The 16,890-nt window shown below is 42.9% G+C and overlaps 1 protein-coding gene across 1 annotated transcript in view; it reads right to left on the reverse strand.

The window, feature by feature from the left end:
- Positions 1-16,890, reverse strand: part of shank1 (SH3 and multiple ankyrin repeat domains 1) — a 140,999-nt gene that overhangs the window by 65,214 nt on the left and 58,895 nt on the right. The window contains exons 3-13 of the mRNA XM_077212665.1: positions 15,487-15,690; positions 12,476-12,547; positions 5,598-5,706; positions 4,243-4,397; positions 3,969-4,136; positions 2,844-2,960; positions 2,450-2,527; positions 1,716-1,782; positions 1,192-1,361; positions 683-807; positions 346-494 (exon numbers count right to left, since the gene is read on the reverse strand). Of these exons, the coding sequence (XP_077068780.1) occupies positions 346-494; positions 683-807; positions 1,192-1,361; positions 1,716-1,782; positions 2,450-2,527; positions 2,844-2,960; positions 3,969-4,136; positions 4,243-4,397; positions 5,598-5,706; positions 12,476-12,547; positions 15,487-15,690 (1,414 nt within the window). The remainder of the gene's footprint in view (positions 1-345; positions 495-682; positions 808-1,191; positions 1,362-1,715; positions 1,783-2,449; positions 2,528-2,843; positions 2,961-3,968; positions 4,137-4,242; positions 4,398-5,597; positions 5,707-12,475; positions 12,548-15,486; positions 15,691-16,890) is intronic.

Raw genomic sequence — 16,890 nt, forward strand, 5'->3', positions numbered from 1 at the left:
CACAAATCACATGCAAAGTCACCATCACTTAAGAGTTTACTAATGTATGATGGGATATGATATGATGCATATATGCAAGCTATGGTGACAGATCTAAACATGACACACACACACACACACACACACACACACACACACACACAAACTTGCATGCACGTTGACATTCTCACAAACAGACATTTACTGACATACCAACACGTATCACCAGAATACATACACAGACAACGTTTATCCACACCTGTGAAAAACATACAGAAACAAACGCACATTTAATGGCACTCTTGTCAACAGACAGAATATAATTGCCCCTGTCCCACACACAAAGAGTCAAACACACACATTCACCTTTGACTTTGTCTCCCTTGTTGAAGCTGATCTCACGGTCCCCCTGGGTCGAGTGCGAGCGGGTGGCCACAAACACACGGCCAGGCACGGCACTGTAGAGACGCCGCCGCTGCCCGCTTGCTGTGCCCTGACTACTGATGGAGCCCGCACTTACAAAGGCACACATATCAGACAACAGGGTTAACATTCTTTTAATGCACATTAATTATTACCGGCTCTACTCAGTCCAGTGGCCATTTTTATATAGAAATGAAGACGTGTATATTGATGACGATTTAGGCATAGAGGTTCAATGAATGACAAGCTATAATCCTTTTACTTTTTTACTCTTTCTCACCCTTGTCTTCCACGCGTTTGCCGGCTTCGATCGTCTCTGTCACCTGTTCGGCCACGGGATGGGGAACGGGTTCGTGCTCCACGGGGACTGCTGGAGCTACGCAAGGTGCCGCCATGCTTTAGACCCTGACAGATACACAAATACAATGAGAAGTAGAGTAACAATGCAAGTTTCTGTTAAAATCTATGGGTAATTAGTTTGTGCAAATCAACAGAGTAAAACAATACTGTACACCCAGTGTCAAACCACGGTTTGACTGTTTAGTATGGCCCAGTTAGTCCCTTAACTCCCATTGAGATGAACAGGAATGCTAATGAATAGCTTTAATGAATTTAAATGTATAATTTTCACATTTATACACATTTTTAATATTTATTAAAAAAAATACTTTTTATATTACTAATTATATATTACCTTTCAAAAGTTGAATGGTAGTGTAAATATACACACACACACAATAACATTTTGGTGGGGGAAAACACACACACACACACACATTCATAAATTACCTGCACAGAGACAATGTTCGATCCAGCAGCATTGGGAAAGGCGATCCAGTCTGGTACGTTCATGCTGTTGTCACTGTTGGCCCGCAAGAAGGGGTGAGGATGGGGCAATCCAAGAGTACGTGAGCTCTCCCTCCTCTGGGGGGCATACTTCGGAGACTCCAAAAAGGGAACTGACATCAAATTAGGAGAGAAATAGTAATACAGAGAGAGAAGAGATGAAAAAAGAGACAGAAGTACACTCCAATTGCCCCAATACTGTCCTGCGAAATAGATTTCATAATATATGCACGTGTCATCTGTGTTTGATGACGTTGCAAAGCATTACAAATAAAGTGAACTTCAACATTTCCCCTGCTGAGTGTGTTGGGAGCAGTGAACACTGCTTAGGGACTGTGTGAATCGCAACACAGCTAAAGAGAGACAAAAGTATCAAGCTCCAAATGTCACACAGTTTGCAAGGCAAATGAATTATATAACACAGAATAAAAATACAGGCACAACCAAAATAAATCTCCGCTCCTTACCTACGTCTGATTCTCGATGGTTTTTAATGATTTCTCCCAGCTCAAAATGGCCAGACATCACAGCCACCTGGAAAAGAAGTTCACACACGCTTAATATTTGCATCTGTGAATGACGCACAGTGACGCAAGGCTTGGGAATAACATAATATTAAACAAACACACACACGCATCCACTTTCCTCCATATTAAACACAAACGCATGATCACAGTCACAGCTGGGTCTGTGGAGATGGCTGAGGTTAAGTAAAACTATTTCGGCTCGCTGCAGCTTCACTCCACCTGGGACTCGCAATAGCATACAAAAATGCTTCACGATAACACTCTACAAACTACAAAACAACAAGGGAAATGTGTCAATTCTGTGCTACTAGCAACACCAGATGGAAGTGCAAAATTAAAAAATGTGTTTATAAGCACTACAAAACATCACATTTTAAAACCTTGATCATAAAGACTCCAATAAAGAGTTTTTTCTCCAGTTTTGCCATCAAACAGAGACGTGCACTAAATAAGCTGACAGAATTATGAAATTTACATCATCTTGCACATTATAAGTATTATTATTATGCTAACGTAGAGTATTTAACTGTAACAGAAGGATATATTTATCAGGCTGGAAGAGTGTTTGTTGGAGTTCGGTTTTCTTTAATTACTTTGTTTAAGCTGTTAATAATATGCAGAGCGTTTAAAAACAAACCCAAAAAATAACGTGCAAGTGACAGTCTAATAATTACCTGGAAGGGGTTCTGCCCACTGTTATTCTTTATGTCCTTATTGGCTCCTCGATACAACAGAATTCGGACACAGCTCTCCTAAAAGTAGAATTAGCCAATAACAGCCACAAGACATCTGATCCAGGCCATAAAATAAAGTAAGAACTATTCATAAAGTTTAGCACCGTAGTAAATATACCACTTGTACACAAAATAATAATTCCTTCTCAGGGACCTTTAAAGCATCACTAGAAAAACCATGGTACCAGCTTTACCAGTTAGTGAAAAGCATGGCTTAAATTATGAGGATGAAGAGCATGGAACCAAACCAGCAGTAACAAGCATAAACCAGCCTGGAAATTCATGTAGATTTTAATATATGTCTTGATTTTTGTGCCTTTTATTGCAGTTATACCTTGTTATATAATGCACATATGTGCAGGGCAGTGTTTCCTGAGGCATTCTGGGATGAGGAATCTGCACCATAAAAAAGTAGGTGCTCTAAGTGTTGAGAGTTCCCATTTTGACAAGCCTGGAGAGAGGGAGAGAGAGAGAAAAAAGGGAAAGGAAATAGGATGGATAAAGAACAGCAAAGGACCCACAGGATCGTTCAGAGAGGAGGAAAGAAAAAAGAGAAATGGATAGGAAGAGGCAGAAACAGTCACTTGACATGAAGGTTGAAGAGAGAGAGAAGAATAGATTTGTATACATTGTCAGAACAGACACCTTTGCTAATTAACACCGCAGTGAATGTGAGAGTGAGAGGAAGAGAACGAAAGAATCAAAATAGATATGGAAATGCACACATGCACAAAGAGAGGACAAAGACTCAGCAGAGATTCTCAACCAGTGGTGCTTGAAAGAAATTCGAAATTGTCTCTGTTGCCTATACCTATGTTTGTATTATGTTTGTTGTAGTATTATTATTTCACTTAAATGTGTAAAATTTACAGTGAATTATACTTTTCTAGCTTTGATGATAATTGAATTAAGACTGCAAATGACTTTACTTTTGTTCAACATTTAATCTGGATTTCAGTCAAATACCAAGTCAAATACCCCATAAGGACTTTCTCTGAGAAAGTTTCTGAATGTTTTTCCCCTGAACTTGAATGGCAAAAAAAAGCTTAGGTGACTTTTTAAAGGGAACAGAAACTTAGTGAGTCTGTTTTTCACCCACTGTACTGCTGTATTACAGTAGTTTAAAAGTAAATCATTGTAATAATACCCATAATAATATTAAAACTTATAATGCTAAATGAAATCTAATATAATAGAACAATATAATCTAATATAATAGGTACTTGAAAGAAGCTGGGACAATAATATAATAGAAGAAAAAATAACATTTTGGGGTTTTGTTTCGTTCAATGTTTTTGAAAGAAGTATAAAATTGTTTTATCAGCATAAGAATAACTGAAAATCTGAATTCAAGAAAATTCAAATTGTATGTTTAAAATAACACTCACTGACAATTATGAAATGGCACGTGTTTCCTGTATATGTCACACACAGTCTTCTTCTCAGCATTTCTTTGTACCTGATGGGTCTCGTCCCAGCCATTCTCATCACGGAGCCCCAACTTGGCTCTGTGGTACAGGAGGGTCTCGCAGCAGGAGGTGTCCCCCCCTATCAGCACAGTGTGGTAAAGAGGTGTGAGCCCACGGCGGTCCTTATAATCAGGAGATGCCCCCAAAGACAGCAGTGTCTAAAAAAGATAAAAACTTAGATTTAAATATTAATATTTAGTTATGAGTATAATTTCATCCCGATCATGAGACTGAGGTTCTGTTGTGGTTTTGTATATGTGTTACCAGTAGGGCAGTGTGTCCATGTGCTCTGACAGCCTTGTGGAGAGGAGTCAAGCCATCCTTTGCCCTAAAGTCAATGTGAGCTCCACCCATCACCAGCACCCTGATGTTCTCCCCTCCGCCCGACTCAGTCTGCACGGCCAGAGTGAGTGGGGTCTCTGCCACACACACACACACACACACACACACACACACACACACACACACACACACACACACACACACACACACACACACACACACACACACACACACACACACACACACACACGCGTTTACTTGACTTTATTTATCTGCCGAAATGAGGACATTACATAGACTTCTATTGATTTTATATACAGCTAACCCACACCCTAACCGAAACATTTAGTTTATTTTTCAATATTTTTATTCCAATATTTATTTTTATACTCTTCTTACAAATTAGGTTTTGTCATGTTTACCTTTCTTCAGGTCACAAATTTGTCCCCAAATACATTTAAGTACATACACACACAATACATTGAGTACTACTGAAAAATATCATAAAGCTGTTAACCACTGCAAACAAATCATTATTTAGGTTTGGAACAACATGAACAACATTATTTTGATTTTTGGGTAAACTATGACTGTAAATGCAACAAAATATCATAGTTTTCCAGATCAGCCCCCTAGTGGTTGCAAAGAGTGCATCAGTTCTCACTCCACATTAGCAGGGTCTGCTTTGAGAAATGACTGTCAGCCTGCCAAGCACAACATCAACTCTGTTGCAACGCAGAAAAAAACAAACTGTGAACAACACTCAAGGTAGTTGTCTGACACGTCACACTCTGCTGCAAATGGACACTAATATTACTCTGCATAGTTATTTTCCATAAAATGACTTTCACAGAATGTCTTGCCACATCTCCAGCTCACCAAAGCGCTAAAAACTTGTATTAATATGGCATAAAAGATGCTGCCCTGTTTCATTCAAATTAATAAGTGGCTGTCCTTTGTTGACACGCATTGAACTGAACCACTGAGCTGCAGTAATAGTCTCATCTCATTAAACAGCCCAAGAGCAGTAATTGTGTTTTTGTTTGTTTGTTTGTTTAGTAAGCAGCCACTGAGTCTAAAGTTAACCTTACGCTTTTGCTGCATAATTCAAACTCCAGATGACTTTTGTTAGAAAATGCATGGATCGCTTGAGAAGATGCAAATGTCCATTCCTGTAAACACTCACTGAATATTCAAGTAGCCCTATTTCCATAAGTATATAGCATGTGTGGGCCAGTTTATGCTCTGCTGCCAGTAATTCATTATTCAGGCAGCTGCACTAATGGGAAGTTCATTGACTCTCACAGGAAGTAACAGCGCAGTGCCTGACACCTCACCTCCTGTATCAGGGTCGTGGTAGTTGGGGTCAAGTCCTTTGTCTATAAGTTTGGCTACCTTATCCGCAGCGCCGGTCTGTATGCAGTCCATTAACTTCTTCAGACTGGCCTGTAGAGAGAGACACATACAACTTATGGCTCACAGCCGTTCTTGCCAGAGCCCTGAGGATAAGCTACTTATCGTACATCGTACATGCACATTCGTACTTAAAGGGTAAGTTCGGCGTTTTACAAGCCCTGTTTTAAGATAGTTTCTGATGAAATCAAACGGTTAAGATAAAAATTTGGACACATGCTGCTGTCCCGAGAATCTTAGGTTTTTGTGTTAGCACCCCCCCCCCCAACCCCCCCCCCCCCCCCCACCTATACAATGGTTTCATAGGTGCATTAGAACAATCATTCATATAAACGCATTAACCTTTAGTTTACAAAGACATGAAACGCACCGAGTGGTCTGGGGTGTTCACTGATATGCTCACGCAAAAATCGCTGCAAAAGAATCTTTTAACCTAAAATTCTCGGGACAGCAGCATTAGTCAAAATTTTAATCTTAACCGTTCGATTTCATCATAAACGATCTTAAAACAGGGCTTTACTTGTAAAACGCCGAACTTACCCTTTAACGAAGTACATTTACTTGAGTATCTGTACTTTATTTGAGTATTATTTTTTCTGGAAACTTGTTACTTTAACTTCACTACATTTGAAAGACAATATTGTAATTTTTACTCCAGTACATATCTGTCAAGGTCCCTTGAGTAGAAAGTAGTTATGTTAGTCAGGGCATGATTTTTTTCATTTCTAAAAGGGGATTGGATTTTTGCGGGCGACAGACAGCCGATCAGCAATCACTTGTGTAAGGTCACGTTTCGTGAAGTTCGGCGATTAGTACAATTTCTTTAGTACGAATTTTCATTTTCATGGCAAATAAGTATTTCTGTTTTGCTCTTTGTTAAAGCAGTATTGCTGTTGGGCAGTTATTATACAGCTATGGTTGTGTAGCCGGTTTTTTTTTTCCTGATCAGTCTGTATTTACAGAACGTCTCGGTTACGTATGTAACCCTAGTTCCCTGATAGGGAACGAGACGCTGCGTCAAGCTGTGGGAACGCCTCTGCGTGTGTGCGTCATGAAGCACGTATGGAATCAGTCCAATGGAGAGACGGAACGTCATAGGCGGGTGACGTCATCGACCAGGAAACTATAAAGCACCCCCAAAACACAAGCGCGACAGCTTCTGATAGGCCTGAAGGAAGTGCTAATGGGCATGCTGGGAGTATGGCAAAACGACGCAGCGTCTTGTTCCCTATCAGGGAACTAGGGTTACATACGTAACCGAGACGTTTCCTTTCAAGGGAACTCGAGCTGCGTCAAGCTGTGGGAACGCCAATACCCACGTCGCCATAGGAGCAAATGACCGTCATGTGCGAACTAGCTCACAGAGGACGAGAGCACCTGCGCCCCAGGAGTGGAACTTAAGTCCAATTCATAGAACTTCACAAATGTATGCGGTGAGGACCACCCAGCCGCATCACAAACATCACTTAGCGATACTCCTGACAACAATGCTTTAGAAGCAGCCATACTCCTAGTAGAGTGGGCTCGTACAGCCAAAGGTGAAGGCTGACCAGCCGACTCATAAGCAAGTGAGATGGCCTCAACCACCCACTTGCTCATTCTCTTTTTAGACGCGGGACACCCTTTCCTGGGTGGCCCAAAGCACACAAATAACTGTTCTGATTTCCTCCAAGGGGCAGCTCTGTGGACGTAAGCGTCTAACGCCCTAACCTGGCAGAGAAGGTTAAATTTCTCCTGATCTGATGACACAAAAGGAGGAGGATAGAAAGCCTGCAGCACTGTAGGTCTAACAGCATTAGTAGGGACCTTAGGGACATAACCTGGTCTAGGGTATAGAACAGCTTTAACCATACCAGGCGAAAACTCCAGGCACGAGGGTGCAACCGAAAGGGCCTGCAAATCTCCGATTCTCTTATGTGAGGAGATTGCAAGCAGAAAAAGAGTTTTATAAGTGAGAAATTTCTCAGAAACTTCCTCAATAGGTTCAAAGGGGGCCAAAGAAAGGCCCTCTAGTACAATGGCCAAATCCCAAGTCGGCACCCTCGTACGAACTGCAGGCCTCAGCCTCACAGTGCCACGAAGGAAGCGAGTTATAAGTGGGTGTCTCCCAAGAGAAACTCCACTGAAAGGGACATGGAAAGCAGCTAGTGCCGCCACATACACCTTTAGTGTGGAGGGGGATAACCCTGCAGAGAAACGCTCCTGCAGAAACTCCAGCACTGCACCCACTGGGCCGTTAACTGGGTCCTGCCGGTGTTCTGCACACCAAGAAGTGAAAAGTTTCCACTTCAGGGCATATAACTTCCTCGTGAACGGAGCTCTGGAGTGAAGGATGGTCTCAACAACCTCAGTTGAGAGACCAGATTCTATGAGCTGGGCCCCCTCAGAGGCCAAGCCCACAGTTTCCACAACTCTGGGCGGGGGGTGAAATATCGTACCGCCCTCCTGAGAGAGTAGATCCCTCCTGATCGGAATCTCCAAGGGAGAGCCGTCCAGAAGAGATATTAGGTCCGCGAACCATACTCGGGCCGGCCCAACGGGGCTACTAGAAGTAGGCTGACCCTGTCCCGGCGAACCCTCTCCAGAACTCCTGGTAGCAGAGCAACCGGGGGAAAAGCATACAGACGTGAACTCGGCCACGGCTGTACCAGAGCGTCCAACCCCAGAGGGGCTGGCTGACTGATGGAGAACCACAGATAACAGTGCGTTGTCTCCTTGGAAGCGAATAGGTCCACCTCGGCGCGACCGAAACTCAACCAAAGGAGCTCCACCACCTCGGGGTGGAGCCTCCATTCCCCCGGCCTCGGCCCCTGCCTCGACAGGGAGTGTGCTACCACATTCAAATAACCAGGAAGATACATAGCTCTCAGAGACCGTAACTTCCCCTGGGACCACAGGAGGATCTGACGGGCCAACTTGTAAAGTGGACGCGACCGCAGGCCCCCCTGATGATTTATATACGAGACCACCGACATGTTGTCTGACTGAACTAACACATGATGACCTCTGAGGTCTGCTAGGAAGTGTTTCAAAGCTTGGAACACCGCCAACATCTCTAGACAATTTATATGCCATGATATGTGATGGTCCTGCCACAGACCTTGGGCTGGACGACCACTCATGACCGCCCCCCACCCGTTACGCGACGACAAAGAGCCCCCAACACAGGCCCTTTGGATAGGAACCAGGTTTCTTTCCACATGACCAGAGCACGAAGGCAGCGCCGCGTGACTTTGATCGTGCGGAGGGGATTTCCCCTCGGGGAGAATCCCTTGGTCCGGAGCCACCACTGCAGTGGTCTCATGTACAACAGGCCGCAAGGTATAACGTTGGACGCTGCTGCCATCAGACCCAACAGTCTCTGGAATTTTTTACAGTGAGTAGCTGGCCTAGCTTTACTTGTTTCATAGCTGAAAGAATCGAAGCGATGCGGGTCGGAGAAAGTCGCGCCCGCATCGAGATCGAATCCCAAACGACACCCAGAAAAGTGGTCTTCTGAGAAGGAGATAATACACTTTTCTTTGCGTTCAGCCTCAACCCCAACTTTCTAATATGTGCGAGAACAACATCTCGATGCGGATCGCCATCTGCTCTGTCTGAGCTAAAATCAACCAATCGTCGATGTAATTGAGGATACGAATGCCCTGAAACCTCAGGGGCGCTAAAGATGCATCCATGCATTTCGTGAAAGTGCGGGGAGATAAAGCTAGGCCAAATGGAAGAACCTTGTACTGGTACGCCTCGCCCCCGAAGGCGAACCTCAGAAACTTCCTGTGTTGTGGAAGGATGGAAATATGGAAGTACGCGTCCTTCAGATCTATCGTGAGAAACCAGTCCTCGGATCTGATTTGTGACACGATCTGCTTGATAGTGAGCTTCTTGAATTTTAGCTTCCCTACCGAGCGATTCAACAGGCGCAGATCTAAAATTGGACGCAACCCCCCATCCTTCTTTGGAACGATGAAATATCGGCTGTAAAAACCTGACTCCAACCTGGGAGGAGGAACCCGTTCTATAGCCCCCTTTTGAAGGAGCGCTTTCACCTCTTGTTCCATTACCAGAGCCTGCTCGGGGCGCACCACTGTGGGCAGAACCCCTCTGAATTTTGGTGGACGACACCTGAATTGGATAGTATAACCCTTTTTACTGTGTGCAGAACCCACTGAGATATTTTTGGAAGGCTTTTCCACTCTGCCAGAAATACTACTAAGGGTACCAGTCTCTCGAGACTGGCCTCTGGTGTAACTTGAGCAGCAAACACAGCGCCCTGTAACGGCGCACCGGCAGGGAACGACTGGCTTAACTGCTCTGAGACCCTCCTCAGAGGGGGCGAGCGTCCCTTCGGGAAAGCGCTCGCTGGGACCGTCTGTGCCCCGGCATGAAGGCGGGGTTGGCAGAACGGGCCCCTGAGGGCACCGAAGAAGAGCGGGCACCGTGTAATGCGGTGAACACCTCTCTCCCACGGCAGGGACCACCCTCAGCATCCTGACCAGTGGTGTCAGGACTTCCTCTTTGCCGAAGCCTTCTTAGCCATAATAACTGTCCTCAGATCAGTTTTGCCAGAAGACTTCGGCTGAGAGTGCCGCGTCTGGTCCCACTGTTTGGAAGGGGGAGCGCGAGACGCGACACTCTGCTTCTGTTGATCCCTATGTTAGGAGCTGACTGACGGCCTGGACTGCTCCCGCCCAGCAGTACCGGGGACATGAATTTTAAGAGGCATACATTTCTGAGACGGTGCCGACTGTTTCTTCTCTTCCTGAAATCTATCTATGACAGTGTTTACAGAATCACCAAAAAGACCATGAGGAGAGAGCGGAGCGTCCAAAAAGAAAAGCTTTGTCTTTTTCTTTCATACCAGAGAGATTTAACCATAGATGCCTCTCTGCGGCCACCAGGGCTGCCATAGTACGGCCCATTAGCTTGGCCGACTCCTGGGTGGCGCGCAGAGATAAATCTGCAGCCTGACGCAGTTCGCGAACTACGTCAGTGCTGACCTCTTGAGTGTCACTCACATCCTTTAATAAGCCAGCCTGGTATGCCTGCAAGATGGACATCGTGTGCAGGCACGCTGAGGCTTGACCGGCCGCCGAATACGCCTTACCCACTAAAGCTGACGTAATTCTAAGAGGCTTAGAGGGTAAAAGTGGTGCTTTAAAAGAAGATGCAGCTTCAGCAGAAAGATGACTAGCAAGCGCCTCTTCTGCTTTGGGCATCGCCCCATAACCATGAGATTTAGCCCCCACAATGTTTGAATAAGTGGAAGTTTGAGGGCTAAAAACACGATAAGAGACCGGCTTTTTCCACGATCTCGAAACCTCTGTGTGGAGATCAAGGAAGAAGGGCAAGCACCGGCGTGGAGGTTGAGAACGGGAAGGCAAAAATCTGTCATCTAATTTAGATTTTTCTGTAGACTCCTGCCTAACAGCTGGCCACTCGATGCTTAATTTAGAAACAGCACGAGTGAGCACCTCCATAAGCTCCTCACTTTCGGGAGAGCGAGATGGCGAATCATCGACATCTCCCGCATCCAGACTAACAACATCCAGATCCTCAGAACTGGATAGTTGCAGTACTGGGGCCTCAGTTCAGGGGGAAGAAACCGCAGAGCGTGCTTCCGAACCTGAGACTGAGGCACTGGATCTAACAGGTAATGGCTGAGATAGGGCAGAGCCCGTCTCAAGCCCCGCTGTTAGATCCATCTGCGATCCCCACAAATGACGTCGCCGCTCAGCCTCGGCATAAGCGGGACGCGATCCGTGGGGATCGCGAACCGAACCACTCTCCTCAAAGAGTGATCGGCGGGAGCGGAGCGTTCTAAGAGGCAAACGCTCGCAATGCTCACAATCAGCCGCCTCGAGAGCTGACTGGGCATGCTGCACTCCCAAACAAACAAAACATAAGCTGTGTGTATCCCCGCTCGTTAAATAGCGCGAGCAGGGAGGAACACACTTCTTAAATTGTTGTTCGCTCGCCATTGTCTCTCAATATTATATATATATATATATATATATATATATATATATATAGTTTTTGGAAATAGTGAAACTCCTCCTTATTGACAGACAAAAACACTTGAGACAGATCCACATATAGCGCTTACTGATGGCAAAGAAGCTGTCGCGCTTGTGTTTTGGAGGTGCTTTATAGTTTCCTGGTCGATGACGTCACCCGCCTATGACGTTCCGTCTCTCCATTGGACTGATTCCATACGTGCTTCATGACGCACACACGCAGAGGCGTTCCCACAGCTTGACGCAGCTTGAGTTCCCTTGAAAGGGAACACTTGATTCAACTGTGCATGAATGGATAGATGTGTAGCCTACTTCTTTTATGCGGGTGGCAGGAGTGTTGAAGATGATTTGAAGTCTTTTTTTTTTGTAAATTCATTTTAATTTCTTTAGGTTTTGTAACATTCTAAAAGCTCTTAATTCCACATATTACAAACTGGTAGGTGTATTCAACTAGGTTGCTTCAGAGGCATAAGGTAGCCTACTGTAAGTATTACATACAACAATAATAAACCAATGCATTGGCATTTATTTTTTACTTTTGATACTCAAGTACTTTTAAAAACAAACACTTCTGTACTTTACTTAGGCCCAAGTAAAAATCAGTCTTTACAATGGAGTAATATTTGTCCAGTAGTATCTGTACTTACACTCAAGTAAGGAAGTTGTGTACTTTGTCCAACCATTGCTTATCGTATTTAACACACACACTAACACGCAAGTAGCACCCCTTGAATTTTCACTATATATTTGTTTGCAACCAAGAATAAGATGATTTCTGTGGAGATGCCTACCTTAGTGTGTAGTTTGGCCAGCTGTTTCTCATCTAGATTTGTCTGTTTGTACACCCTGGTTTTGTAGCGGAACTGTGTGAAAGTAAATCAAAATTAGAGAAAGAAAGATAACCGAGAGCTGCCCAAAAAACTTCAAGGCCTTTCATCAGTTACATGTTTTTAGTAATGTATAATAAGGAGGGTTAAACAGCAGTTTTCTGGGGGTTTTTTTTATAAACAAATTGTTCAGAAAATGGCACAATTCATTTATGGACACTTCCTTTCATAGTAAGGTTGTGTATATCAGATAACAGTAACTTTAACTAAAACTATTTTAAAAAAAGTTTTAGGTGATTGAAATAAAGCTGAAATAAAATATAAATATTACATGAAAAACTTTTTAAAAAACTGGACATTTATAAATGTTGCCTTGTTTAAACAAATATGTTAAAGTTGAAGTACTGAAATGACTAAAACTAATAATAAAAGCTAATTTAAAAAAAATAATAAATACTGTAAAGACTAGAACTAGAACAATCTTTAATGACAAAAATCATAAACTGAACAGAGAGTATATATGCAGGGAATAATTAGGGACTGAATAAGATACCGCTGATGAAAGTTTATCACAGAAACAAACAGGGGTATAATCAGAAACCAAGAAAAACCAAAAACTAAACAGAGTAGGGAAACAGTCCATAATCGTGACAGTACTCCCCCCTCCTGGAAGGTGCGTCCTCATGCCGTAACTCATAGTTTGAGCGAGGAGGGAGGGAGGGAGGGGGCTTTGGAGGAGTGTGTGGAGCTGGTGGTGGACAGGGATGAGGAGCAGGAGGAAGCGAGAAATACCACGGTGGAGCTGACGGCAGGAGGAGCCAGGGTGGAGCTTTGGCTGAATCCCCAGGCGGAACCCGCAGACTGACGGCTGGAGGTGGAGCCAGGGTGCGTGGAGAATCCGGCGGACCAGGGCGACATCTACAGCCCGGAAGCCCAAGGTGGAGCTGCTGGTTAACAAGACTGAGGCAGAGACGGTGGCTCGGCAGACCGGGGTGACGATGGAGGGAGGACAACGGGGAAGCCAGAGGGAAGGAGAACCCTGGTGGAGCCAAAGGGGTGGAGGGTTGAAGCGCAGCCAGAGATTCCGTGGCGGAGGCAGAGCGACAACTGACCGAGGCTGAGCCGTAGGGACGAGGGAACCCAGAGGAGTCTTAGGGCTGATGGATTACAGTGGAGTCTAGGGAGCACAGAGCCATTGCCGAGCCGATGGGCTGACAGGCCGAGGTGGAGACATGGCCCTGGAGGCTTGGGGAGAAGCCAGGGAATCCGCATCCTTTTGCCGTGCTGGTGATCGGGAAGCCCGAGCTGAATCCAATGAGCTGCACAGACTTAGTGGTAGGGGCAGAGTCGAGGAGCAGGACAACACCAGTGGAGCCGATGCATCCAGGGGACGTAACCAGCGGAGGAGATGGGACCAGGAAGACGGGCGGTAACATCGGATGAGGAATATTTTTGGACAGGTCCAGAGCATCCAGATAGCCGGACTGGACTGGCAGAGAAGGCGCCGATTTGAGGGTGGGGACTCAGGAGGGAACTGGATCCAAGGACTACAGATCTATAAGGAAAAGGTCCGCTCCTGACTCTGGGAAGGACTGAGTAGCGCGAGTAGACTCCGAGACTCTGATGTGAGCCGGCTCTGGCTCAGTGAACAGACTCGGTAGTGGTCTCTGGCTCGCAGATGAGGATATGGGAACGATAATCAAAACATAGATAGAGTAGATCGAGTCCATCAACATCCCAAAAGCTTCATAGTCCTATAGCTCGTCCTGGGTCGACATTTCATTCAGTAACGTTAGGCAGTTTTGATTTATATGCTGTTTGATCATGTGTTGATGATCACGTTATTTTTGCATTTGCAATCGTTTAACATATGCTATCATTTTTTTTGCTTCTTCTTTACATGTCTTTTGATCATGATTCAGTACTCAGATTCAGTACTCAGCACCCCCTACCTTATATCAGTGAAAACATGGAAAGTAAGAAATTTCTGTCAGTGGCGGGGAAAGAGTTAAAGACAAACACTCAGGAGAATACTGGAAACACAACCATCGAAGTAAACATAACAATAATCAACAAAGGACTAAACTGAACAGAGAGTATATATGCAGGGGATAATCAGGAACTACATAATCTACAGCTGATGATAATTAATCACTGAAACAAACAGCAACATGATCAGAAACCAAGGAAACCAAAACTAATTAGGGAAACAGGAACTGAAGGAAATAGAATATCAAAATATGAATCTATAATCGTTACAATAAATAATACTAAAATAACCTCAATAACCTTTTGCATCAACCTCAAGGTACTGTATCAAAGTATCAAGCATTGCAACTGAACAAGCAGAAATGTTGAAACCCCTAAATTAAGTTGCTAGTCTTATTCTGTAATGAATTATTAAAATTAAAATAAATTAAAACTGAAGCATCCATTTGATATATATATATATATATATATATATATATATATATATATATATATATACATATATATATATATATATATATATATATATATATATATATATTCCATAGTAAATGTTAAAAAGTATGGCTTTTAAATAGATTTATGGAAGAGGTGTCATTATTTATAGGCCTTGGTAAGTAGCAATTGGTATCAGATTGAAAAGAAAATATCAACTTCAAATGAAAAGGGCTTGGCTTCTTGTGAGTTAATTAGACTTTGAGTTGCCTATTGTTGTATAATAGTAATTACCCTGTGCTTTAAAAAAAAAAAAAAAAACATTTTAATCTTTTTCAGTGCAAGACAAATCTCCAGTAAACTATATCAGGGTTATTAGGATTCATAGTTACCAGAGAAGCCGCTTAAAGAATTATCATCACCTAGGCAACAAACAATTTGAAGCAGCAGTTTCCTAGCACCAACATTAACATTCAATTATGGAACAAGAGTAAAAAACAAAAGTAAACAAAAAATGCCTAAAATGAAGAGGAGAATAAAAGGAAGGGTACCTCCAGGTAGGGTACTCCTTTCTCAAAGGATTGTGGGTACTCGCGGAGCGGCCTCTCTTCCTCCAGGAACTTGGCATCGTGCCCGTCAGTAGCAGGTTGGAAAAGGCCATAGTTTAAAACATCCCTTAGGGATTCGGTTAGACTACACAACACCTGCTGCTTCGCCTTCCATACGGTTGCATCAGGGTTGAACCTCAGACACTTCTACAGAGACAGATAGGGGGAAAAAAGACAGTTAAATAAACAAAATGATTCAGCTATTTGCATTTTATTATATACAAATCTTATATTTTATTAAAATATAAATATATTATATATAATAATAATATTAAATTTCAATTTTAAATATTTGTTTTTATATATTTTATTTATATTTAGACACTACCGTTCAAAATTTGGGGTTGATTTGATTTTTTTAATGTTTTTGAAAGATGTCTCTATGATGTATGACAGTAATATTGTGAAATATTATTACAATTTAATCGTTTTGCATTATAACATATTTTAAAATTACATTTATTCCTGTGATGTCAAAGCTGAATTTTCAGCATTTAGACTTCAGTGTCGCATGATCCTTCAGAAATGATTCTAATATTGATGATTTGCTGTTTAAGAAATTTTACACATCTTGAAAACAGTTGTGCTGCTTAATATTTTTGTGGAAACCATGAAAATACAGAAAATCCTTTTTTTCGGGATTCTTTGATGAACGTAAAGTTCAAAAGAACAGCAAGTATTTTGTAACTTTACTAATGTATTTACTGTCACTTTTGATCAATTTAATGCATCCTTGAAAAATAAAAAATGTTTTATTTTAAAAAATGACACCAACCATTTGAACAAATGTATTGTATTTTTTAAATTATAATTAAGTATTTATTTAGATATATTTCACATTTTATTACATATTAATAAATATACTTGTTTTTTCATTAACTAATAATAACACAAATTGGACCCTATTTATCCCTATTGACCCTGAAGAGGGGAAAAAATACAGTTCTGTCCAGTGTGCACTAGAGGGAGACATTGTGATTCACTCAGGTGAAACAGTGGTGCTTGTCGGATTAGCCGACCCCTGAGCAGCAACTGGCCATTAGCTTCATCAAGATCTCATTTGAGTCTTTGGTCACACTGGTAGTGCTAAATGGCAATGCTAATTGATTAATTAGCCTGTAGTAATAGCTATAATTCATAGCCTGCTAAGGTGTCATAATAGTTGATTATTAAGAATGTCAGGAATTCCGCACGGTTCTTGCTATGACATTGCCCAAAACTCCTTGCAGCCTTCTAGCTTGAGCGCTAGCTCCAGGCTAAGGGATATGTTAGCTTCAAGCTGCTCAGGGTGGATTTTAGGACAGCAGCACTGTTCCAGGAACTGTGAAAATGGAACAACCCTGCAGC

The sequence above is a fragment of the Siphateles boraxobius genome, unplaced genomic scaffold, assembly GCF_051911475.1.
Source record: "Siphateles boraxobius isolate OS27281-9 unplaced genomic scaffold, OSU_SipBor_1 66, whole genome shotgun sequence".
In the NCBI taxonomy this organism is placed as follows: Eukaryota; Metazoa; Chordata; class Actinopteri; order Cypriniformes; family Leuciscidae; genus Siphateles; species Siphateles boraxobius.